The sequence below is a fragment of the Rhea pennata genome, chromosome 1 (genome assembly GCF_028389875.1).
Source record: "Rhea pennata isolate bPtePen1 chromosome 1, bPtePen1.pri, whole genome shotgun sequence".
Lineage (NCBI taxonomy): Eukaryota > Metazoa > Chordata > Aves > Rheiformes > Rheidae > Rhea > Rhea pennata.
The window spans coordinates 61100682-61123304 of record NC_084663.1 but is presented as its reverse complement, the minus strand read 5'-3'; the positions used below and the strand labels follow the sequence as shown (position 1 = coordinate 61123304).

The window sequence follows — 22623 nt, the reverse complement described above, 5'->3', positions numbered from 1 at the left end:
AAGAAATAAGTTATCCCCAAGTCAGCCATTTACTGAGTGCACTCATTCACTTGTTGACCAGACAGCAAGATTTCTGTAACTGAGACGCCAGAAAAACAAGGAAAGATGGTTGGAACATTGCCTTATTTTTGGCAGCTTTACAGGAGCAGGGAAATCAGAGACAAAAGCCCTTTCCAGGATATAATTCTCTGTCTTTCCTTATATGACCTGTAGTTCATAGCAGTGATATTTCACCAGGCTTCTTGGAAAAAAAATTCTACCTTCAGATGTACTTAATGGGATCCCACACTTGCTTGGGGTCAAGATTTAGTTTCTGATAGTAAAAGCAGATTCTTACTCATCCACAGCCACATTCATGTATACAATGGGACTAGGCACAGGCATGACAGATGTAGGGGAAGAGTGGGATTGTACTCGATATTTTGTGGCGTTGTCACATGATAAAAGCAGGAAGCAGTCCTTGTATTTACCAGCGTTTATGAAGCAGTAAATCCACACTTGTATACAAACTTTCCAGAAAAACAGACTTTAATCTGGGGCACCCAGAAGTCTGGCCACCATTCCTGTCTTCCTCAATAAATTACATGTGTATACAAAAAAATTTCTACACAGTTTTTGGCTTAGCAGGCACACAACTTTGGTATTCTATGTGAGAAGATATAACACTTCCATGCCCAATGCATACTTTTCAGTACTTAAAACATTCGAAATGCATTCTGAAAGTTTGATCCCGGTGCATTTTAATGGTTTTAAGTACATCATACCTTAAGATTAAATACCTCCTAGTTCTTCAAAACAGTGCACAGCGAGGACTGTACCAGAGACCTGACTACTTTCTTTCCCTTACGTCACTTCCCTCCTTTCACTTTTCTAGCTGCCTCCTTCTACCAAATGGCACCGCCTATTGCAAGTGTGCAGCTGGGTTCAAGGGCAACGGGACCTTCTGTGCAGGCAAGTGGACTTTGTTTCCTACCTTTTGAAAGAATGTGCTCGAAGCAGTCTGTGGTCATAGTGAGACAGAGAAGCTGTTAAGAGATGAGCACTTCCCTATACATCAGTTAGCAAACAGGAATTGCTGCCAGATAGCTCAAATTGAATAGAGTGCAACAGGTGCAGGTTCACAGCAAACAAACTACTCCAAATCTCCAGGTTGCGAGGTATTGTGCTGAGGGAGATCAGAGACCAGGGAAGATACTGAACACAACCTAGGCCCCATTTTTTGAGTAATGACGCCTGTGTTTGTCTCCATTTCCAACAAATTTTGTATTTGTCTCCATTTCCAACAAAGCCAAACAGAGGACAAAACAGGGCCAATTCAGGGTACAATAGCACTTCCAGCTATTGGAAGCTATATAGTCCTGTTACACTGTCAGCTTTCTGAACTTGCATAGATTTCTGGGATGACATCATCATCTTTAGACCACAAACCTCAGAAATGGGCATTAGCAGCTTATCCTAGGTGTTCTTCTGAGCGCATGGGATATCCAGATTTACAAAGTAGCCTTCCTGCTGCAGTGATTGTAATTAATTTTTATAGTTGCTTTACCTAATCCTTAATTGATTAAAATACTAATGCTCTTGGGGAAAGGAGCGTATTTGTCTAATAACAATGGCTAGCAGGGTCTTCATACAAGATCTTAACACCCCCTCACTCTGCCTGCTTTGCTTTTCTCTTCTGGCACAAATCAAGCTAAAAACCAGTTTAATCTCCTGTTGGGAAACCCATCATATGCATGAGGTCCTGGGTGACAAAGACCTCTTATAGTGCCGCTGCACTCACCCTTATTCCCCTGTACCATATGAATTCTGTGCAAAAAGGATTACAGGACAAGTAATCGCCCTGGTGCCTAGCTGCTGAAACAGGAATTTGGAGTCATTTGGGGGGAAAAAAAATGAAAGCAATGTTTGAGCTTGTTTAATTAATGCAGGAGATCAGAAAAGGCCCCTATCCTGCTCTCTTGGTAATTAAGCAAGGTTAATTTGCAAGCCTCTGACTTATCTAGAATTGCAGAAATGGCACAAGTTTGTGTTTGAATAATCCAAGAACTGCAGAAACAAGATTTACAGGCTCTGTTTCTCTGTCCCTCATTCCTCATCCAACCAGGACCTTTTGTCACAGGAGGGCCAAGTGGTATTAGACTTCAGACCTCCTGTAAGGGGAGGCCATTTGATCTGTGTGCAGAAAAGGGGCAAACTGAGGGAAAGCTTCAAACACCCTTCTAACCTAATGAAGAATGTGAAATACCCTTCTTCACTGCTGCAGTTAGAATGTGCAGAATGGGAAGATGGGAGATTAGTGAGAGCCAATCCTGGATGAATTCTTATCTTCCACACTTCTCACCTTTTCCTCTTGGAATCAGTAAGAAATAAATATCTAGCACTAGTGACATCTATGGACTCTTAAATCAGAAAGGTTCCTTGTTCAGAAAATGTCAGCACATACCTTTAAAAGATAGAGAAGACTTAATCTGAAGAGAAAAATTATTTAAACGTATTGGTTTCATTTGGATTTTTGTCACTGTTCAGCTATTGATGCTTGTGAGACCAGCAATGGTGGCTGCTCTGCCAAAGCAGAATGTAGAAAAACAACACCTGGAAATAGAGTCTGCATTTGCAAGGCTGGGTACACTGGAGACGGAATAGTCTGCATTGGTGAGCATTCACGATCTCTTGTATATCACAGGGAGGGAAGTTACAGGAGTGCATTGTCCTGTAGATGGAATATGATCCATTTAAGGCACAGGATTGTAGTTTCGATACTATGTCAAAGGCATATCAACATTCTTGCCTGCAACACCATGTGGCAGATATGACTTGGCAAACTGGATCTGTAGCAGTACAGTATAGCACCAAAGCTAATAAGGCAGACCTGCCTCTCAGCAGAGATAGCCCGGTCAGTGACAGTGTGATACATCTATGCTGCTCTGACCATTGCAGACTGAAAGAGTCTGGTACCACACCTCCCCACATACCATTCTAAAAACACTAACTGCAAGGTTTTAGCCTTTACCAAGGCAACTACAAGGCTCAGATTGAGGCATCAAATAGCTAAGACAGTCTCATTGATTCATGGTTGTCATAATCTGCATGCCCGATATGCTTTTCTTCTGAGAACCCAAGAAGGGAGATAAGTCACTCTTTTTGCTCTTGCTTCTGTTTTATAAAGAAATCAACCCTTGTCTAGAGAACAATGGTGGCTGTGATAGAAATGCTGAATGCACACAGACTGGACCCAATCAAGTGAGTACTCCATCAATGCAAATAAATGGGACCAGACTGATCGTTTCCGGTTGGGTAAAAACTTCCCCATCTGAACTTTCTTTTAAATGGAAAACTAGGTTTTGCATCAACAAAAATTCTGAAGTGTATGCTTCCCTCAAAAATGCACTCTTGAGTGGGGGAGCATTGAGGAGAGAAATGGGGACATAAACTTGAAAAAAAGATTTGGTAGAACAAATCCAAAAAATGTAGAGGCAAACAATGTTATGATGTTTCAAACTCAATACAATAGTGTTTTTCTCCTTCTGGAGGGTGTTTTTTTTTTTTGTTTTTTTTTTTTTTTTTTAATGTGAAAACCTGTCAGTTTGAAAGTATTATCAAATAATGTTTCCTTTATTGTTATAGAAACTGTCTGTGGAAAAATTTCATTTCAAAATAGCCCTTCTCCCAGCATTGCTCAAATACATTCACAGAGAGACAAAACAGGCTGAATCATAATTCTCATATAGTCATTCAGTCTCAACATTCTGTGACCATGATGACAAAATACCACATACTCTCCAAAGAAACAGGAAAAAAAAGAAAAGTGAAAAAGACTTAAAGGGAAGAGGAGAAAAATTGGCCCAGGCAGTCACATTTCAGATTACTGTTTCTATTTTTATAACAGTTCCCAAAGAAGCTGAACTCCCTAATTGCGGCACTTATTATCATCCCTGGCTATTAGCAGGACTGTAATCCCCCAACAAGGACTGCAGAGCAGTGTTTCTTAAGGAGCAAGGAAAAAAAAAAAAAAAAAAAAAAAAAAAACACAGACCAGGAGTCAGTCTGGATCCTGCCTTCCAGTTGCCCAGGGAAGAGGATAGGGCAGGGCATATTCCCTGTCAGCTCTTGTTGCTGATACTGATTAATTATCCCTGTGCCTTGATTGTCGTTTGCAAGTCAGCACATTTCTGATGGGAGCGTAGAGCTGCTTACTCATTCCCCATCCCTCTGGACAGGATGAGGGGTGGTTATTCTCTTCCTGACGTGGTCACTGGTGATAGAAGTAGTAGCTACAGTACGATTATGTATACTTCCTCACTCATGGAAATACACGTAACACAAGAGTAGTAATAACTGCCATTATAAAATCCCATCACTACACAGCCTAACTTCTGTGCTAGAAATTCATATGCTTTCTCAAGGAGTTTGAGTCATCCAGATTTACAAAATATTGCTATTATACTGCCTAGCAGTTTTTGTTTCTGCTGCAGAAATCTCCTCCAAAAATTTCATCTTCTACATATTAAATGTGGATTCTAAACTGAGTCCCATTAAGCAGTGAATTGAAAGGGAGGAGAAATCATTTCTTTGTAGCTGTGTTAATCAGCATGAAAACTGCAAGTACGAAAAAGAGTAATCATAACATAAGCATTGAATGTATTGCCACTGAATGGGAAGCTGAGTAGCAACATCAGGACAACTGTGTTTTGTAGAGGTGTTTATAGAGTTATTTCAACTGTTTTTTTTTTAGTTTAGAGGAATATCAACCAATGAAAGTGAAGCAAGGGAAACAATTTAGACTTTTAGCCAGTTACACAAGAAGGGTAGTAGTGCAGGGAGGTGGAAGGGGTGGTTTCAAATAAACAGAACAGCCAGGCCAGGGAAGGGAGAAAGCAAGATGGATAGGCAGGGAAAGAGCAGATAGAGCCTATCAGAAACTGTCACCTTTCCATGTATACATATTTCGTATTTTCACTTTATAGGCAACATGTAATTGCTTGAAGGGATATTCTGGAGATGGTAAAAGATGCACATATATCAGTCTGTGTTCACAGGTAAGTGTCATTTTTAAGGAAACATTTAAGTTCTAACTATTACATTTTGGGGTTTGGTGTGCAATCCAAACTCACGTATGAGAATTACCCCCTCTGCCCATAATCAAAGAGTTAGGCAAGCCCATCCTTATTTCAGTATATGCTTTAGCGCTGTCACTGTTCTAGAAACTAAGCATGCAACCAGGGCTTTTCTTGAATCACAGCCTGGATGTAATACAAGTCAGGACTCTGACTCATCATTGAGTCAGAAAAACAACTTCAAATCAAATCTAGAGAAACAGACCCTAGTCTGTAGTAGTTAAATGCAAGTCATGTCTTCTCAGCAGATTTTTTGTCATTGCTAGAATTCATACAAAAAGCTACTATCTAAATTTGTGTTTGAGACCTAAAGGGCTTACCAGCATTTTAGTTGATGAGAAGAAATGCAGGGGGGTTTGACAAGACACAATTAAAGATCATGATTCTAATGATAAAGCAGAGGAGAAATGCAATCTATTACACAAAGTAGTAATGCCAAAAATGATAATGCCACAAAAATCAAAGGTTTAAATTGTTGTCTCTTAGCGGCCAGTTCTAGCTGTTGGAGGAGTCAGGAGTTTAAGAACCAAGAGAAGAGTCTATCATAGGTCAAAAATTCAATTTAATGACAATATAAGAAGCTGGGGGAGGGCCAGAAAAATCAGTCCTTGCATGTTATTTGAAATTACATCTGCACAGCCTGAAAGAAACACATGATCAGAGGTCAACATCTACATCCCCTGAACTATTTATAGTCAAATTAGAGTATCAAGTCCTCATGTTGCCAGGTTATTACTAATGAAATCCATTCCACAAGCAAAGAGTTACCATGGGGCCTGAGCACATCTAGGATGACTGAAGCAGATGTTTTTGTCAGTGGTCCCAGCTTACATGCTCACCTGAGGCAATGATCCCACTAAGCAATTGAAAACAGCTCCTACAACCGTGCGCAGGCTGCTCTCAGGGGAATTTCCCAATGTATCCTTGTGCACACATTGTATACCATAGCTGTGTTGAAAGCTGCAGCACAGAGTAGGGTTACCCACAACACAGCAAAGCAAAGATGACAGAGCTGGGCGGGGGGAAGGGAATGAAAGCCTTACTTGAGAAAAAAATAAAATTATTCTTCATAGAAACCATTTCCCTTCTTTCTCTCCACCATAAGCAAATCCAGATTCCCTGTGGCATTTGCCATCGCATCCTTCACTTAGCACTACAGACTGAGAATTAGCCACATTTGTTTTTGCATGAAATAGCTCAGATGGTGCAAATATGTGGTTTGCAGTAACGTGGTGCTTTATGTTAGCCACGTTGCTCTAATTTTTGGTAGGCTGAAGCAGGGACATACCCACTTTTCTGTGTGCTTTGAGCACAGACAGTAACTCTCACCCTACCAGCCTGGGCTGCCAACAGACTTCATCTAACTTTAAAAGGTTGCAGAGATGGAAGAGCAAGGGCACTGAAGACAGAAGATGGAGGAACAGAAGCTCAAAATTATGAGCTGCTGCTTTCCATTGTTTTGTTCTAGCTCTTCCACCTGGCTAGTTACCGTAAAAAAGGTGGTTTTGAGAAGTGTCACTGACGGACCAGAGTCTCATCTGGCTTTGCCATGGCGAGACCTTTGGGCAGCAAAGCTTTGCGGGAAGCTGTGATGAATACAAGATTGCCAGCAATCCACCTAGACCTAGTCAAATAAATAGCAAGTAAATCCAAACCCACTACTTATGGCCAGGACTCACTATGGCCTTTCAAGTTAGGCCCTGCTGACAGCTCCAAAGGGAGCTCTTGCTCCTACCCAGGGCCCATAATAAAAGATCCTAAAGATGACTCGCTGGTGAAGAGAAATGAGTACATGGAGAGAAAACAAGATGTTTTCTCAGTTTTTCCCCCAATTCCCTCACAAGCCCAGGCAACAAGCTTATTTGTAAACTGAGGTGCCGACTATCTCATTTGTGACTTGAAGAGCCCTGAACTCCAGTCTGTTGCTCCTGGGTAGGGAAGAGCACTCCGTCAGCCCACAGAGGTCTCCAAAGATGTGCACTCAGGTGAGACAATCACAGCTGCTCCAAACCCAAGGCTGTACTAGTGATCCACCAAGGGGAGGGTGGGAGATGTTTTAGAGGAGAGCATACATGATAGTATTGCTAGCTGGCCTGGGCTATCAAAGAATAGCAGCTCTGGAAATCCACGTTCTTGGCAACACTGACGTGATTTACAGCCATAGATAGTTTCCTTCCTTGTAAGTCAATACTGCCTCAACAAAGCGCCTAAGAATCATATCCCTGAGGCCCAGAATAAGACTTGCCTGGAAATTTTTTAGATCAAATAAGACAGTGAACTAAAACTGTAAAGAAGGAGTCAAAATCTGTCCCATGGATAAAAGGAGAGTTGTTTGTTTTAATTAACCTTAAATGCTTTTTTTCCTGTTTGCAAGAATATATATTGTCAGAAGTTTCAACAAGATCTAGTTTCAAAAATTTGGTGGGATTAAGTTCTTCAAGTCTGAAAAAAAAAAAAAGTAATAGTGAACTAGATTTGTTTTGTACATTCAGAAATGCAGCATTAAGGTATTTTAAATTTTGATCTTACAAGAATAATGGAGGCTGCAGTGAATTTGCAATCTGTAATGACACTGAGCTGACAGAAAGGACCTGCACCTGCAAACGTAACTACATTGGGGATGGATTTAAATGTCGAGGCAATATTTTCCAGGTAAGGCATTACTTGTGTTTACTGCCCCAATTGTTCTTCAGATTGTTATTTAATAATTGTCTGTTAAAACATGCCAATTTTGTCCTTGATAAGTGCAAATTCTAGGATAGATTTACTGATTTATCTCTGTCCAAGAATACAAGAATGGAAATTGTAAAATAGCCATAACCACCAAAGAATCAGGGGATAATTTAGTTCAAGGGGACTCCTACAAGTAGTCTGGCCAACATCCTGCTCAAGGTAAAGCCAACTTCATAGTTAGATCATGTTGCTCAGGGTCATGTTCAAGAACAATTATTTTATACCAGGTATTGTATCCACAGAGGTATAATGGTTGCGGTATGAGAAGCGTGATTGTACATATAGTCTTTCATACAACACCAATTGGCACTATAAACCAAAGACTACACTGGAAAGTGTAGTTTTCAGTGATTTATAGTGACAACTTAAAGCTGGCAACTTAAAGTTGAAACACATTGAAAACTTGATTTTCAGAACATAGCATTTTGCTTCAAAAATCAGACCCTTTGAAAGTACTTCAAGATTGGCACCCACATTAAAAAAAAAAAAAAATCTTTCCTAATACAACTTTCCATTACAATATCTTTGGTACACAAAAAAATAGAAAAATGCATTTTTCTGTAACAGCTTCCATTTTCCAGTACTGACAATCCAGTTATGGGCTTGTTTCATGGCATCTTCTTAATAAAAAGATGACTTCAAGAGGAAAAGAAAAACTAAACTGATGGATGGTTGTTATGAAAGCAATATTAGGGAGGTAATACTAGTATTTTTAGACTTCAAAGAAGGTTGTTCTTTGATAGAGTAAGGTAAGAAAAGAACAACAGGAACAGTGCAGGCAGATAGCTTTTTTTTTCTAAGCCAAAAAATCCTGTCATGAAACTTCTCACTTTTCCAAGTGTTGCATTTGTATTCCACAGACTTTGCTCCACATTTGCAGTACTGTTACATAGTCTTGTTCTTGGTTGCAGGAACTTCTCAGGGACTCTAGAACATCTAGGTTTTATTTTCACCTGGAGGTAAGAACCTTGGGAGTTTGGTTTTGGGGGGTGTTCCTTTTTTCTCTTGAGGGCATCAGGGCAAGCAGGTAGAGATTCAGTGTGTACCCAACATCCTTCAAGTTAATTAAGATTGGACTGGGATCACCAATCACTCTGCTATTAACTGCTGTTAAAAAAAAAATCTCTAGAGAAGTAATAATTAAGACCAAGACCCCAGGGAAACTCAAGGCCTCCATGACAGGCATAAAATTGAAGCCTTTGCCCATTCACTGTCTGAGATCTTCTAGCATTTCTGTCTTTCAAATTCTGATGTGAACAGCTATCTTCTCTATCATCTTCACACACACACACACCACCCCAAGGCCTGTCCAGTCTGACATGCTATTTTCAGTCATCCCTCTGAAACATTCCCAGGATGCTGCTACGTGTTGCAGGACAGCTGACACGTTCCTCTATTTCTGACTGCCTTTTAGAGAACAGCAACAATAAATCTCTGTGTACTCACATGCATCGGAACGGCACAAATTTCTGTGTTGACCTGCAAGTACACAGACCCATATTCTAGTTTGAATTCTGCTACCATGGTAGATAGATGACTTTATCTCACTTTACCAGAACATTCCTTATTTTAGATTGTCAATGGTCATTGTAAAGTGCCTGCAATACCCCAGGTCAATTTATACCTCAAATAGTAATAAATCCACAGCTAGGTACACACAACCCTATATCAGGTAAACAGATGCACAAACACATGTATTCACTTTTGAATATTGCAGGATGAAAGGGTTTTCCATTCTCCCTTGCTCAGGAGGGAATAGCACTCTTCACCTTTCTTACACTTAGAATTGGTCAAGAGCTTTCCCCTTTACTCTCCTGTTTATTATTGTGCAGAAAATGAAGATTTGACTTTAAGCTGAAAGAGCAAACAGAAAAATCCTCCATCTTATATTTGCATACAGTGGTAAGAGATAAGATTGTGAAAGAAAGTCTACCCAGTAGAAAAGTGTTTCTCTCACTCTTATATTTCAGAAAATAAACCGAGCGTGCAGCAGTACTCGAGCTGCAATCACCATTTCTCATTTGTCAAGTTGCCCCATGCTCTGTCTGTTCACTAGGTGAAGTTACTTGCATTAACAACTCATTACTGCTTTGTCTCTTAAATTTTCCAGGCCTTGTCTATCAGAGATATTGCAGGCCCCGGCCCTTTCACTCTATTTGTACCTCGCACAAATGTATTAAACACTGACTCACGAGTAAGTAGGAAAGCAGCCACAGGCTTTCTTCAAGCCATCCCCAAGTTTTTGGATTGCGATGCCTTGCTCACATGCTTTGCAACTCCTCCGCTTTCTGTTGTAGGTTAAGGATTGGCTTGCCAGGGGAACAATGGCTCAAATCCTTCGGTACCATATGGTGGGTTGTGCCAGTCTATTGTACAATGACCTGACAACAATTGCAAACGTCACTTCTCTCCATGGGGACCCTATACAGATCAGCTATTCTCAGGTAAGAGAGCAATAAAGAAGTAGCAACCAGAATAAAGCTTTTAGCTTTTTAAAAATCAGGAAAATCCCCTTCCTTATTTGACATACAAAAGTGAATAAATAGAATTTTTAAAAGTAAATAAATAGAATTTTAAATTGCCCATTCAGATAAAAAACGAATGCTTCGTATTTGCTATGCTAAGACTGTAGTTGCATGATCCCTACTTTGATACGAGTTATTTTGTCCTCTGACTGCATATTTATGAGCATGACCGGAGTTTGAAAGGGCAAGGGCTGACTTATTAAAACTAGGGCTATTCCTTGTTGCAAAGAAAGCAGTGAGTAAGCTCACTATATCAAAGAAATTTGGCATCAGCTTCACTCTCCCACAAAAATTTTTTTGTTACCTTACAGAACACTGTGTACTTGAACAATAAAGCTGAAATTATATCCAGTGATGCCGTTGGCACAAATGGTGTGATCCATGTCATAAATCAAGTTCTGGTCCCACCGCAGATTCAAGATTTTCCCTCAGGCAATAGGAAGGTATGTACAACTCATTACAAATGCTTTCTGAAGCACTCAGAATGCACCATTCTTATCTTGGGAGTTTTTCCACATTTACTGGTAGATATATGTCACTCTCTCTCTCACACACACACTCTCTCACAGCAGTGATGCTATAAACCCTTATATAAGAATAATTTAACATTGCTGAATAAATGCTTGTATATTTAAAATTAATTCAAGAATTTTATTTATTCTAAGAACAGTATAAGAGGACTTCTACACAGGGCTTTTACAGTATCTTTGATTTCATAACAGTGACTTAACAGGGGAAAGCAAGCTAATATATTCTTTGTTCTTTTTTAAATGCCCATATAATGTATTTATTAGCATATTTCCTTCTTTACAGGAAAGCCTCAAAATGGTTGCAGCCAAACATGGATACATCCTGTTCAGCAACTTGCTAGAGGTAAGACTAACGGATCGTCAGCCATCAGGCACAGGTTTTAAACACTTTTTTGGACAAAAGGACAGACTTGGCCCACAGCATCACTGACAGGATGGTGCTCAGTAAATCAGAGGGCTTGCAACAAGGTATGTGACAAACCTGGTCTTCATGCAGTCCAGGTCCCATAGGGGACATCAAACAGACTTGCCGTGACCTGTCTTCTCCCAGCTCTGCTCCGAGTTTGACCTAAGCACAACTTTGAGACCAAAGCTGTGCCTGCAGCCTGATTTTTAGTGGGAAGTCTTGGGTACTAAAACACTTTTGAGAATTGGGCCATGCAACAGCACTTCAGCAGCTCAACTCAAGCATCCAGTTTTTAAAGTCGTGGCACTTGCAGCCATTGACCAGGACAATTTAGGGTCAATGTCATTTTAGAGGGGCAGTTAGTTCCACCCCTCCTTGTTTTGTTTTTTGTTTGTTTGTTTTTGCCAATGTTGCAGAATAACAACATGCTCAGTCTGATTAACGATCCCATTCACAAACCTGTCACGCTCTTCTGGCCCACGGATGCAGCTATCAGAGGCCTCCCACAGGAACAACGGGACTTCCTGTTCAAAAAGTCCAATACAGACAAACTGGTGCAGTACCTCAAATTCCACATCATCCGAGATGCAAAGGTAAAGCCTTTGATTTTTAGAAGTGTTGCCAAAGCTAAGATGCAGAAGACCAAACACACATCTCTTCTATTTTCTTCCCAGGTGTTGGCCTACCAGCTCCCCCGCTACAGCTTATTGAAAACCTTGCAGGGCTCCAACCTCAGTGTTAGCTGTGGGGATAACAGGGAGGTTGTAAGTATTTGCCTTTCCATCATGTTTACCCTTAGCCCTGGCAGCAGAATCTACTCAGGCAGACTTCACTATGCCTATGCAGAGCTGCCAGAAGGGGTCAGCGGCAACAAAAATTATTTGATCTTTGCCAGTCCATGCTAACGGCTCCCAAATCTGGGTCAGCCACTCCAAATGATTCAGCAGGCTAGACTGGTAAATAAGACCGTTTGTAAGACTTTTTGGAGCCATCATTTTCCCTGCTGTAAGATGTCATTTGTTCAAAATAGCTCTCAGTTACCTCAAAAGACAAACACCAGTATATTCAAGCTTTTCCCTCAACAAAATACGCAATGCAAAACTGTAAGATGAACCTGGATTTGGGAGCAACCTCATGAATGCAGCATCTGTCTACAAACTCTAGTTTGTAAGTACTTACACACTAACATGCAGGTGTGTGCAGAATCAGGTAAAACAGAACAACAGCATGTTTTTCTGTGCAGAATTACTGGATCATAACCTACATTTCCTCTAGCTAGTATCCACCTCAAAGTGAGGCCAAATTAAAATATGCATAAGACAAACCAACAGGTGTAGCGTAGGTGTGCTTTGTGCTCTAGGAGAAAAAAGGATCTGCCATCTGTGATGTTACAGGACCCTGAGTTGCAAGAGGTCCCAAAATTGATTTCCAGCTCCTGCAGCCATCAGTGTTACCAATAGGATAATTTGACACACCATTTCATATTGGGAGCTTCCCTATAGAGGGAGAGTAATTCCTAATTCCCATTCAGCATCTAGCTTCAGTTTGACCCCAAGGAAAACTGGGTCCCGATTTGTTATACCTTTCCTCTTGTCTCATCTTTTAGGGTGCCCTTTTCCTGAATGACAGGCGGTGTAAAATAGTGCAGCGGCAACTGGAGTTTGATGGAGGTATCGCATACGGCATTGACTGCCTGCTGATGGACCCCAGCCTCGGGGGCCGCTGTGACAGCTTTTTCACTGTGGATTTCCCGGTCAGTCTGGCATTTTTGACCCCTGGTTAAGGCATGGCTTGTGGGCCAAACCCTATCCTTACAGAATCCAGGGATAACACTCGAAATAGCTTCATCACTATGGAGATTAAGTCCTATCATTTCAAGCTGCCTTCATCTGCTGCTTCATATTTGCCACACCATCTAAAGCACAAGTTAAAAACAAATGCAGTGCTGTGCCTAAAAGATGTACAGAGATAATCTTGTATCAGTGCTAAGGAACACAGGGGATAAGTAGTCTCCATTTGAAAGTAACTTAGCTAGCTCTGACCAGAGATATTTCTTCCCAGGCCAGAACAGTACATTACAATGCAAGCATGGATTTTTCCCGTGTACTTTTGAATAATGCATATTCACCCTATGTATTTGGTCATACAGACTTTATATAAAGTTCCCTCTTACAAAGGAAGGGTATTATCTATCCCAGTTATACAAAGCATTAAGAACACAAAACAGTTACCTAGCCTGTAAACCAGGTGCTAGTTGTCTCACATATCTGCTTTCACAGAAATATGTTTTAAGGCATCTGAATATGCTTTCTCAGTATGAGGGAAATTTCCTGTACATGTCCTGTAAATAGGAAGTTTTGAAATCCATAGATTTCTAGACACTCACAGTACACACAAGACATCCATACAGTATCAGCAAGGACTATGTTGGTATCCAGAATGAGAAGGGAGCTTTCTGGAATTCATCACTGATGCAGAGTACCCAACTGACTTGATTTTTTGGAGAAGGGGTGCTTGATGCTAGAACCAAAGTATTTGCAGTAAAAATGTGACTTCCCTCTCAGGTTCAGTGACTGATCAGCTTTGCATCTTCCTTCCCTCCCCAACTAATGTTTTTGTTTCTGATAATTCTGTTGATTCCAGTATTTTCAAATGGAACAATTTGAAATTGTTTCAGGACCAAATTTATTTCAATTTTATATATTTGTATTTATGTGTGTGTGTGTGCACGCATGTGTGTACCTAGATGAAACAAATGCTTTCATTTAGTCAGTCTCAAGCAGAACTTTTGTATATCATGTTTGCACAAGATACATTTTGTGTCATGGTTTGTTAAATGAAGTGAAACAGCTATTATTTCTACACGTGATCAGCACTTTCTGACAATTAACCCTTTTTCAGTATTCCAAATTAAACTTCCAAATCTGGTTTGCCCTGTGTTGATACTTGTTTGGAGACTGTCCACCATCTCCTTTCCACAAGTGTTAAACTGGCAGCAAATTCCTCCTTCCATTTATTCTGATGCAAATCTCATTTCTTACATTTCACTTCAACTCAATGCAACTATTTCGTTGTCATTTTCCTTTACTCTTTCTTCAAAGTTCTTATCATCTGTATTAAGAATACTAAGTCCACATTCTTTTCTGCTCATATTTACTGCTCATGTAAACACACACTCTTGACCATTCCAAATAGCCTTTTGTTATTTTTCATATAAGTTTGTTTGTTTTTTCTCTGTTTTCTACAACAGGGGCATTGTGTTAGCTGTTACAGTAATTCTAAGTGCCCTCCAGGGACAAAACCAAAGGTAATACATTAAAATCTTGCATTTAAAGCGTCCAGCTTGCTGGTCTCTGTACTTCATATAATCACAAACTAGAGTAAGTTTATTTGACCAAAAAAGGGGGGGAACTCTGAACAATGAAACCACACAGTTAAATGAAGCCATAAAAACTCTGGGCCAAAGTTTTCCCTTGGTGAGCATATACATCCTGGTTATGGGGGAATCTTGTCAGATGTTCACATCACATCCACTGAAGCAGGTGCTTCAGCTGACTTTGAAACCACCCCTCCATCCTCATTTATGGTGCTCAGGAAGTCAAGAACAAAAAAGAAAGGTGATGGTCTCATATCTGCACTTTTCACACATCAGAAAAAATCCTGACCACTCATAGCATCCATGGACGCCTCAGACAGCTTTTTACTTACATCAGGTCCTAAGAAACACAAATCCTGGGCAACTACAGGTATCATCAGTATTGTGACTCTTCCCAGCAATAAAATTAGCTTTGAAACTAGTTGTTATAATTCAACAAGCTGATCTATGAGCAGAGGAAGTAATAGGTCCTGTTACCCAGGGATCTGGGTCCCCTGTTCCCTAGCCACAGTGATCTCAGCTCCTCACTGAACATCCCTCAGATGTTCAGTTGCTGCTTTTGGAATTAGTTTCCTGGCTTTCCCTTAGCAGGAAGGTAATCGGGGGCCACTGCTTTTGCTCAGCCCCAATCATTATGGATCAAAGACCAAAACAGAATGAAGCTGCTTGAGCCTTCTTTCATTGGGACAGGAGGCTAGAAGAGCTTAAATCTTTTCCATTTATCAGTTTGCCTTCCAGAAAGATATCCATAGCCAAGTGTAAATATTTGTCAGCTGCTCGCTCTGGCTCACCTTAAGAAATAGCTTACTTTGGTGTATCCCCACATCCCCAGAATTGCTTTGCCCCTCTCCAATATTCCCACTTCTGGCATGCGGACAGCTCAGAGATTTAGGTAGTAGATGCTGAAACATCCATAAATTACTGCCTGTTACATTAAAAAAAATTTGCTTTTCCTGGAAAAACAAGCAGCTTATCAGATGCTAAGTGAGCAGCTGGGGCTTTCAAGCAACAACAGTTTAATTCAGCCTACATCAACAATAATACAGTGAGAAAAAAAAATTTTAAAACTTCACAGATCACTCATCTTGCTGTGTTTCTCTCCCTTTCCATGTTGGACCATGTAACACCCAGGAAGGGATTCACAGATGTACATATGAATCCTACGGGCTCCGGAGAGACGGCTGCCGCAGAAACTGTTCAATGGTGATCCATACCACAAAGTGCTGCAAGGGTTACTTTGGACGAGACTGCCAAGGTAGGATTTTCCTGCTGCAAGTTTGTGTCCTCTTAATACCCAGCTAACAGGAAAGCTGACAGAAAAGGAAGGCCACTGCTCCTTAGACTCAATAGTTCAAACAGAGGATAGGGAGCAGCAGGGAGGAATGTATCCCTGCATTAATTACTGCATTCGTATCCAGAATTAGCATGGTCTATGCAGGAGAAATGGGCCTGGAAACAGGAGCTATGGAAACCTGAACTATGTTATCTGTAATAAGAGACATTAATAGAGACCATCTGCAAAACGAGTTCTGTTGCAAGAACTAAAGTACACAAAAAGTATTACTGATATTTTACTCCAAATAATCTTTTTCACATGTTTACAGCAAGTTTTAAACTCCATGGTAGTACTGAACCAAGTGAATATTAAAAAGAGTAGAGATTGCTGTATTGTAAACATACCTAGAGAGTCTTAATCAGTCACCAGCTGAAAGTCCTTTGAAAACAAACAAAAAAAAAATCAGCCTGAAGGTAGCAACATCAAAACATACTAAACACATGCTTTAGCATTCCTCACTCATCTGCAAGTGCACATGCCACTGGTAAGCTCAGACATTGCCCAATATAGTTCTAAGCAAGCATGAGAGCACTTGGGAGATTTTTATCCCCAGCTGTTTGTTAACAGATACTAATGAACTCTGGGCTCCTAAATCATTGGGCACAGTTGTGGTTCTGTGAGGAAATGCAGCAAATCCTCCCAGTTAGCTCCTAATTTAAATGAGTATGAACTTCAAATGCCAGCACTACAGGGGAACAGCATTAAGGCACTCATCAGCTCATGTAGGTCCAACTCTCCCAACCTGTTAGCTGTATCCATGTGTGCTGTGTCTGAGGAGCTTCAATCAGTCAGTTGTTCCCTTTGATTTTCCTCAGCTCCATTCAGGTGACATGCCACACTGAGACCCTGAATATGTGATATTTTGAGAAGGGAGGCATGCAACAGTGCAGTATCAGGCCAGCTGAACTGATGACCAAAGTGATTTGCCTCCTTGTTATCAAGGGCAGCCCAGCTACAGTTTGGGCCCTGAGCAGCAGCAGTGCTTAGGGAGATCCCAGTGTAGGTATCAGCTAGCAGACTGGTCTGAGCATGCTTAGCCCTGCCAGCTCCCTCTTTTTCCAGATTTCACAAGCAAGAACTGCACACATACTGATCCCAAACATTTTTGGCCAGCCTGAGCTGCCCTGCCTGCCCCGACACCTCCCAGCCCAGGGTAATCAGGTCTCACATCAGCAGTGTGCTGGTGTGTAGACATGCAGGTGGACCTGATCAGAGCATGAGCTAGGGATTGCTGATGGCACATACATCTCTCTCAAGGGTCAGAATAAGCAAGCTCTAGATAACAGTTCTTAATTCCCAGAGCTGGAAGAGTCCACTACATCTTTCTACTACAATTTATAAAAGCATCTGAAGGCATTAGGAGCATGAAATTGCACTCAGAAGCATCACAACTGCTTTTGTGCAGTGAATATTATAAGGAGTATTATATATCTCTGCCTAGCAGAGATGCATTCATAAGCATTTCACTGTTCAAGGCCTTTACAGCATAACAAATGGTAATAACAAAAACATGCACTTTAGTTCATCAGCCACTTTTTATAAACTTTCAGCTTGCCCAGGAGGGCCAGAGACTCCTTGCAATAACCACGGCTCCTGTGATGATGGGTACTCAGGGACAGGAGAGTGTGACTGTGACAGCGGCTTCAATGGGACTTCATGTGAGCTGTGTTTGCCAGGCAGATATGGCTCTGACTGCAGACGTATGTTTAAGTTTCACTTCTATACTGTTTCCCTTTGCAAGCCCAAACTATTTTGTCCGTGGTTGTTTTTTTCAGTAGACTAAGCAAAGCTTCTCCATTTCATCACTAACATTTCTCCCGAACTCTTCCTTACACAGAGAGATGGCACAAAGTCTCAGAGGAGAGATCCACAAAAGGGAGGAAGAGAAGGTGGTGAGGACAGAGACTTTAGTCAGCCCTCAGTGCAGGGCTCCTCCTGTTACTTGTATACAATACGCAAACATCAAATACAGAGCCTTAGTCAACACATCTTTTCAGCTACAGCACAGCCTTATATCCTGTCCCAGTAAATGGCAAAACAGTATTTTAGCAATGTGGTTTATAGAGGAACGTAGGAGGAGACAGCCAATGAAGAAAAGATAAGTTGAAGATAGTCTGTGAAGAGGGACACCAGCCCAGAAGATGCTCACATAACCTCCTTTGCTATGTTGTAAATGTAACCTAGATGGAACAAGCCTCATGTTTCCTCACAGGGGTCAATGTCACCCTTTGAATTTAAATGTTTTCCCCAGTATAAGACTTTCTGATGGCAAGCTGCAGTCTTAACTCATCCATCCTAACACCGCACACACTGATAGTGCCCATGAGCACATGAAGTTATGGGGTGTAGGCTGGATAGCCTTAGAGCAGGGTCAAGGCACCAGATTTCAGCACTCAGAACTGTATTTATCTGCACTTCATCCATTTTACCACACACCATAGCATAAACTCCACATGAGCTGTTCATTAATCTGAAACCCAGATTAATGGTACTTCCTTTTTGAGGAAAGTGTTATAGCCCCTTATTTTTAATGCATGCTTATCCTAGCCATAAACAAAGTATTTGAACTAAGTGAATAGAAGCCAGAGGGTAGAACTCCATTTCAGCAGCACCAGGCTTTCACAAACTTAGAATTTCACCAAATCCCACATTATTTTTCTATATAAACAACAACATTAAGGAAAAAAATGATGCTATTTTGTTGCAACACACAGAGCCATCAATAACTCCTCAAGAGGGACTCAATACACAAGCTATTATAAGGCCCAAACAGTATGTGGGGGAAATCACCAATAGAATAAAGCAACCCCTCATGCTTGAGCTTGTAGGACATAAGGGGCAACAATCCACATACAAAGGAACACAAGGAATTCAGAAGAGTTCAGTCATAAAAATAACTAAAACACAAAAAAAACATTACAGGTGACTTACCTATGTTTTACAACAAAGTTCACTAACCTCATATGTGGTCTTCTTAAACAATCAAACTTTCTCCCACACAGTATCTAAGCACATTACTTCCACGCACCTTAATTCTCTCATCTAAAAGGCTTTCCCACAGCTAGCAGCTGCTGCTCATTAGGATGAAATTCAGGCCCATTCGTTAACTCTTTCCTGCCACAGTTCTTCATGAAGTTTGTTCCTCCATTCACAGGCAGATCAGTATTTGTTTTCAGAGGTGCCTTGAACTAATGTGCATTATAAATCACAGAGGAAGTCAAGTTGGAAAAGACTTCAGGAGCTCTCTATAGTCCAACCTCCTGCTCAAGGCACGGTCAGCTGTGAGATCAGACCAGGCTGCTCAGGGCTTTATCCAGTAGGGTAAGCCCCCAAGGATGGGGATTGTCCAAACTCCCTGGGCAGCCTGTTCCACTGCTTGCATATCACAGTGGTGAAAAGGATTAATCTAAATCCTTGATAGAAAATACTGTGCCTGAACTGACAATCTAGATGGTGTTTCTCAAAGAAAAGATTTTCCCTTTTCTCATTGACAGCTCTGAAAATGATTGATTTGTGTTCTTTTTGCAGTCTGTGAATGCAAGGCCCATGGGCAATGCGACGAAGGATACTCTGGAACAGGACGATGTTTCTGTGAAACAGGATGGACTGGTCGGCTATGTGAAACCAAGCTAGGTCTCTGTCTCAGGTCAACAGGGGGTTTGCATATAGGAGATGAAGAAAGGTTAATAACATCAGCTCTCACCTGGAGCTAAGAGAGCTATTAAGAGCACTGATTGGGAGACAGGGTCTGTGTCCCTAATTCTGCTGCTGATTGAACAGGTCCCTTCATTTCCCTGTTGCTTTGTGTGCGAAATGGGAATATGAATGCTTACCTTCCCTGTAGAAGTGCTTAGGACTATGTGAGGGAAGGTACTACCTGACAGCTAAGCAATCAGAAAAATGTTCATACAGGTTTTTCAGTTGGCAAGAATGGTATATTGGCTTCCTTTCTGTACTAAACAAGGACGTTGCAACATAAATAGTGTGATGTTTTCATCCCAGCTGTTCTTCATTCCTCACAGCTCTGCTGCCAGTGTGTTCTCCAAGTTGTTCCACCAATGCTGTCTGTATGGAAAACAACACATGTCAGTGCAAGCCATTTTACAATGGAGATGGGATCACATGCACAGGTGAATTCTCTCCTGCATTCACAGCATGCTAAAAGAAGGCACATTCTTCTGCCCACACACATGCATTCACCTCTATACAGTTACTGTCTGGCATGAAATGTTGCCTATCAAACCTAAAGACTTGCAGCAAGCAGAGACCGGAACAAATTTAGACCGTACAGACTGGTTTTTTCTAAAGCAAGTGGGTGGGCTTCGTCAGACTTTTGCAAGCAGGAGTATCAGCAACAGGTGAGCTAGCTGCATTCACATTCTGGAGAATGACAGGATTTTCAGCAGTAATTCACTTACAGGATTTCTTTGGTGAATTTTGGCAAGCAATTCTCTAGCAACATTCCTGCAGAAGCCATTGCTCTTTGTGAGCCAGGCACCTCCCACCCTCAGAGGTCACCCTGGCTAGAGCAGTATCCCCAAATGTGCAACTCTTACACCACCAAGAAGCAAAGCAGAATCTCTGGGAAATGCTGCCGTATTTTTAAATAACAGAAGTGCTGACAAGGGCTTCAGTGCTCTATCGGCTAGCTATTGCACAAGTTTAGGAATGGCCCAGGAAACTTAAACAGTATTTTTTTCCCAAATAAGTGTTCTAGTCTCTCTAGGGTGCATTAACAAAATGGAGGTGGTTTACCCTTGTGAAAAACATCTTCTTCTAAGACACACCCCACTCATATATTTTCCTTTTTCTTTGCAGCTGCAGACCTTTGCATACAAAACAACGGTGGGTGTCACAAGGCAGCAGACTGCACACAGATTGGAGTGAAAGTCTTTTGTAGTTGTCAGAAAGGATACAAAGGAGATGGCTTTACATGCCTTCCAATAAATCCTTGTGCTGATGGGTTCAATGGAGGCTGCCATGAACATGCTATTTGTACAGTCACAGGACCTGTAAGTTCAATGATTTTGGTCACCCCAGGGAAGTCTGAGGCAATTTTTACTGATGCCAATAGAAGTCTTTTAATTGGCTTTGCTAAAAGCTTGATCACACTCTGTATCTCTAAAAATCATTTGTTTCCCAAAACAATGTTTATATATGACCAGCATACTTTCCATATTATATTGGGCACCCTCTCAACTGAGGGTGAGGAACATTTGGTTTTGAAATCTTTGCCCCAAAGAAAGGGGTACTACAGCAGATGAGATATTTTGCATGTAGAATTTTTCTATCACATTTTTTTTAGATATCCCTATTTTGATACCTCTATTTGCAATAAAAGTTGGGTAGCTTGAAATGGCATATACTTTGGTAGCTAAACCTAGGGACAATTGAGAGAATATGTCACTTGCTGGTTGCTTAGGACTCAGCTTAACAAGCTTTGCAGCCACATGATACAAATTCCTGGGGTTGCGAGGTCAAAGCTGTATAGGAAAATTTGTGATGATGACTTTGATCCAGTAGTTGTCCTGGTGCTTTCGAGATAATCTATCTATTCTATTTTGCTGACTTACCTGATCTGTCTTCCAGGAACTATCTAGAAAAGCCTTGCTGCTAATCTATTCTAGCTGCTAATAATCACAATCCCTAGATGTAACCGTCTCCTACTTGGTTTATATTTCTCAGTTTATTACAATCAGTGGACTGCTAAATTCCTTTCATGCTTCCACGTGCTGTCATTTAAACATCATTTTGATTGGTTTGACATCCATATTTGTTAATTACAGGTCATATAATTCTCCAATGCATATTATTAGCTTTGTAGATAGAATTACACTTTGGTCTTAATTCAGCAGAGCACCTAAGTATGTACGTAAGTCTTCTGCTTAAAAGAATAAATGTCACCATGAAAGTAAGCAGTCTGAATCACAGTTGTTAGCAGCAACTTTCATGTTTGCACGTTCCTAGATACATCAAACAATTTTTCCAACAGTTCAAAATGTTGCTTGAAATACCATTTTTATGTTTAATACTTGGCATGGCCTTTTTATTCTCTATGCAACTAGGATAAACGCAAATGTGAATGTAAAAATAACTACATTGGTGATGGACTGAACTGCTCTGTGATGCAACTTCCAATTGACCGCTGTTTGCAAGACAATGGGCAGTGCCATCCTGATGCTGACTGTGCCGATCTCCACTTCCAAGGTCAGGACTGCACACTCTCGAATACGTGCGCACATGCACAACACAGTGGTCCTTAAGCCTTAGTTGTTCAGCTGGATCAATCCATGTAATCATCCTTGTTCCTGTAACGTCACACCGAAGTCAGTGGGTCTGATCTGAATCCATGCAGTTATAAGCTCACTCAGACCTCTACCTACATCCTCTTGAAACAATGAGATTTAAGCAGAATTAAAGTTAGAACACATGCTTAAATACTTTGCAATACTGGTTTTATGAAGCAACAACTGAAGGCATTCCAGGTAGAAATATTACTCCCAAGGGACCACTTTGTGCTAGCTATATTTCATAAAATTCACCAGTAGTTCTTATGGCAAAGTTCCCTCTGCACCCAGAAACAGAAATCCAGTCATGAAGAGC

General features: G+C 41.0%; 1 protein-coding gene across 1 annotated transcript in view; it reads left to right on the top strand.

Annotated features, from left to right (window-relative positions):
• STAB2 (stabilin 2) overlaps nt 1-22623 on the top strand; it is a 98038-nt gene that overhangs the window by 63151 nt on the left and 12264 nt on the right. The window contains exons 41-60 of the mRNA XM_062589474.1: nt 875-951; nt 2527-2652; nt 3167-3240; nt 4965-5036; nt 7647-7766; nt 8759-8806; nt 9958-10041; nt 10145-10291; nt 10684-10815; nt 11186-11245; nt 11725-11901; nt 11983-12072; nt 12915-13061; nt 14559-14615; nt 15816-15939; nt 17571-17720; nt 19549-19653; nt 20043-20150; nt 20839-21032; nt 22086-22227. Coding sequence (XP_062445458.1) covers nt 875-951; nt 2527-2652; nt 3167-3240; nt 4965-5036; nt 7647-7766; nt 8759-8806; nt 9958-10041; nt 10145-10291; nt 10684-10815; nt 11186-11245; nt 11725-11901; nt 11983-12072; nt 12915-13061; nt 14559-14615; nt 15816-15939; nt 17571-17720; nt 19549-19653; nt 20043-20150; nt 20839-21032; nt 22086-22227 — 2234 coding nt within the window. The remainder of the gene's footprint in view (nt 1-874; nt 952-2526; nt 2653-3166; nt 3241-4964; nt 5037-7646; nt 7767-8758; nt 8807-9957; nt 10042-10144; nt 10292-10683; nt 10816-11185; nt 11246-11724; nt 11902-11982; nt 12073-12914; nt 13062-14558; nt 14616-15815; nt 15940-17570; nt 17721-19548; nt 19654-20042; nt 20151-20838; nt 21033-22085; nt 22228-22623) is intronic.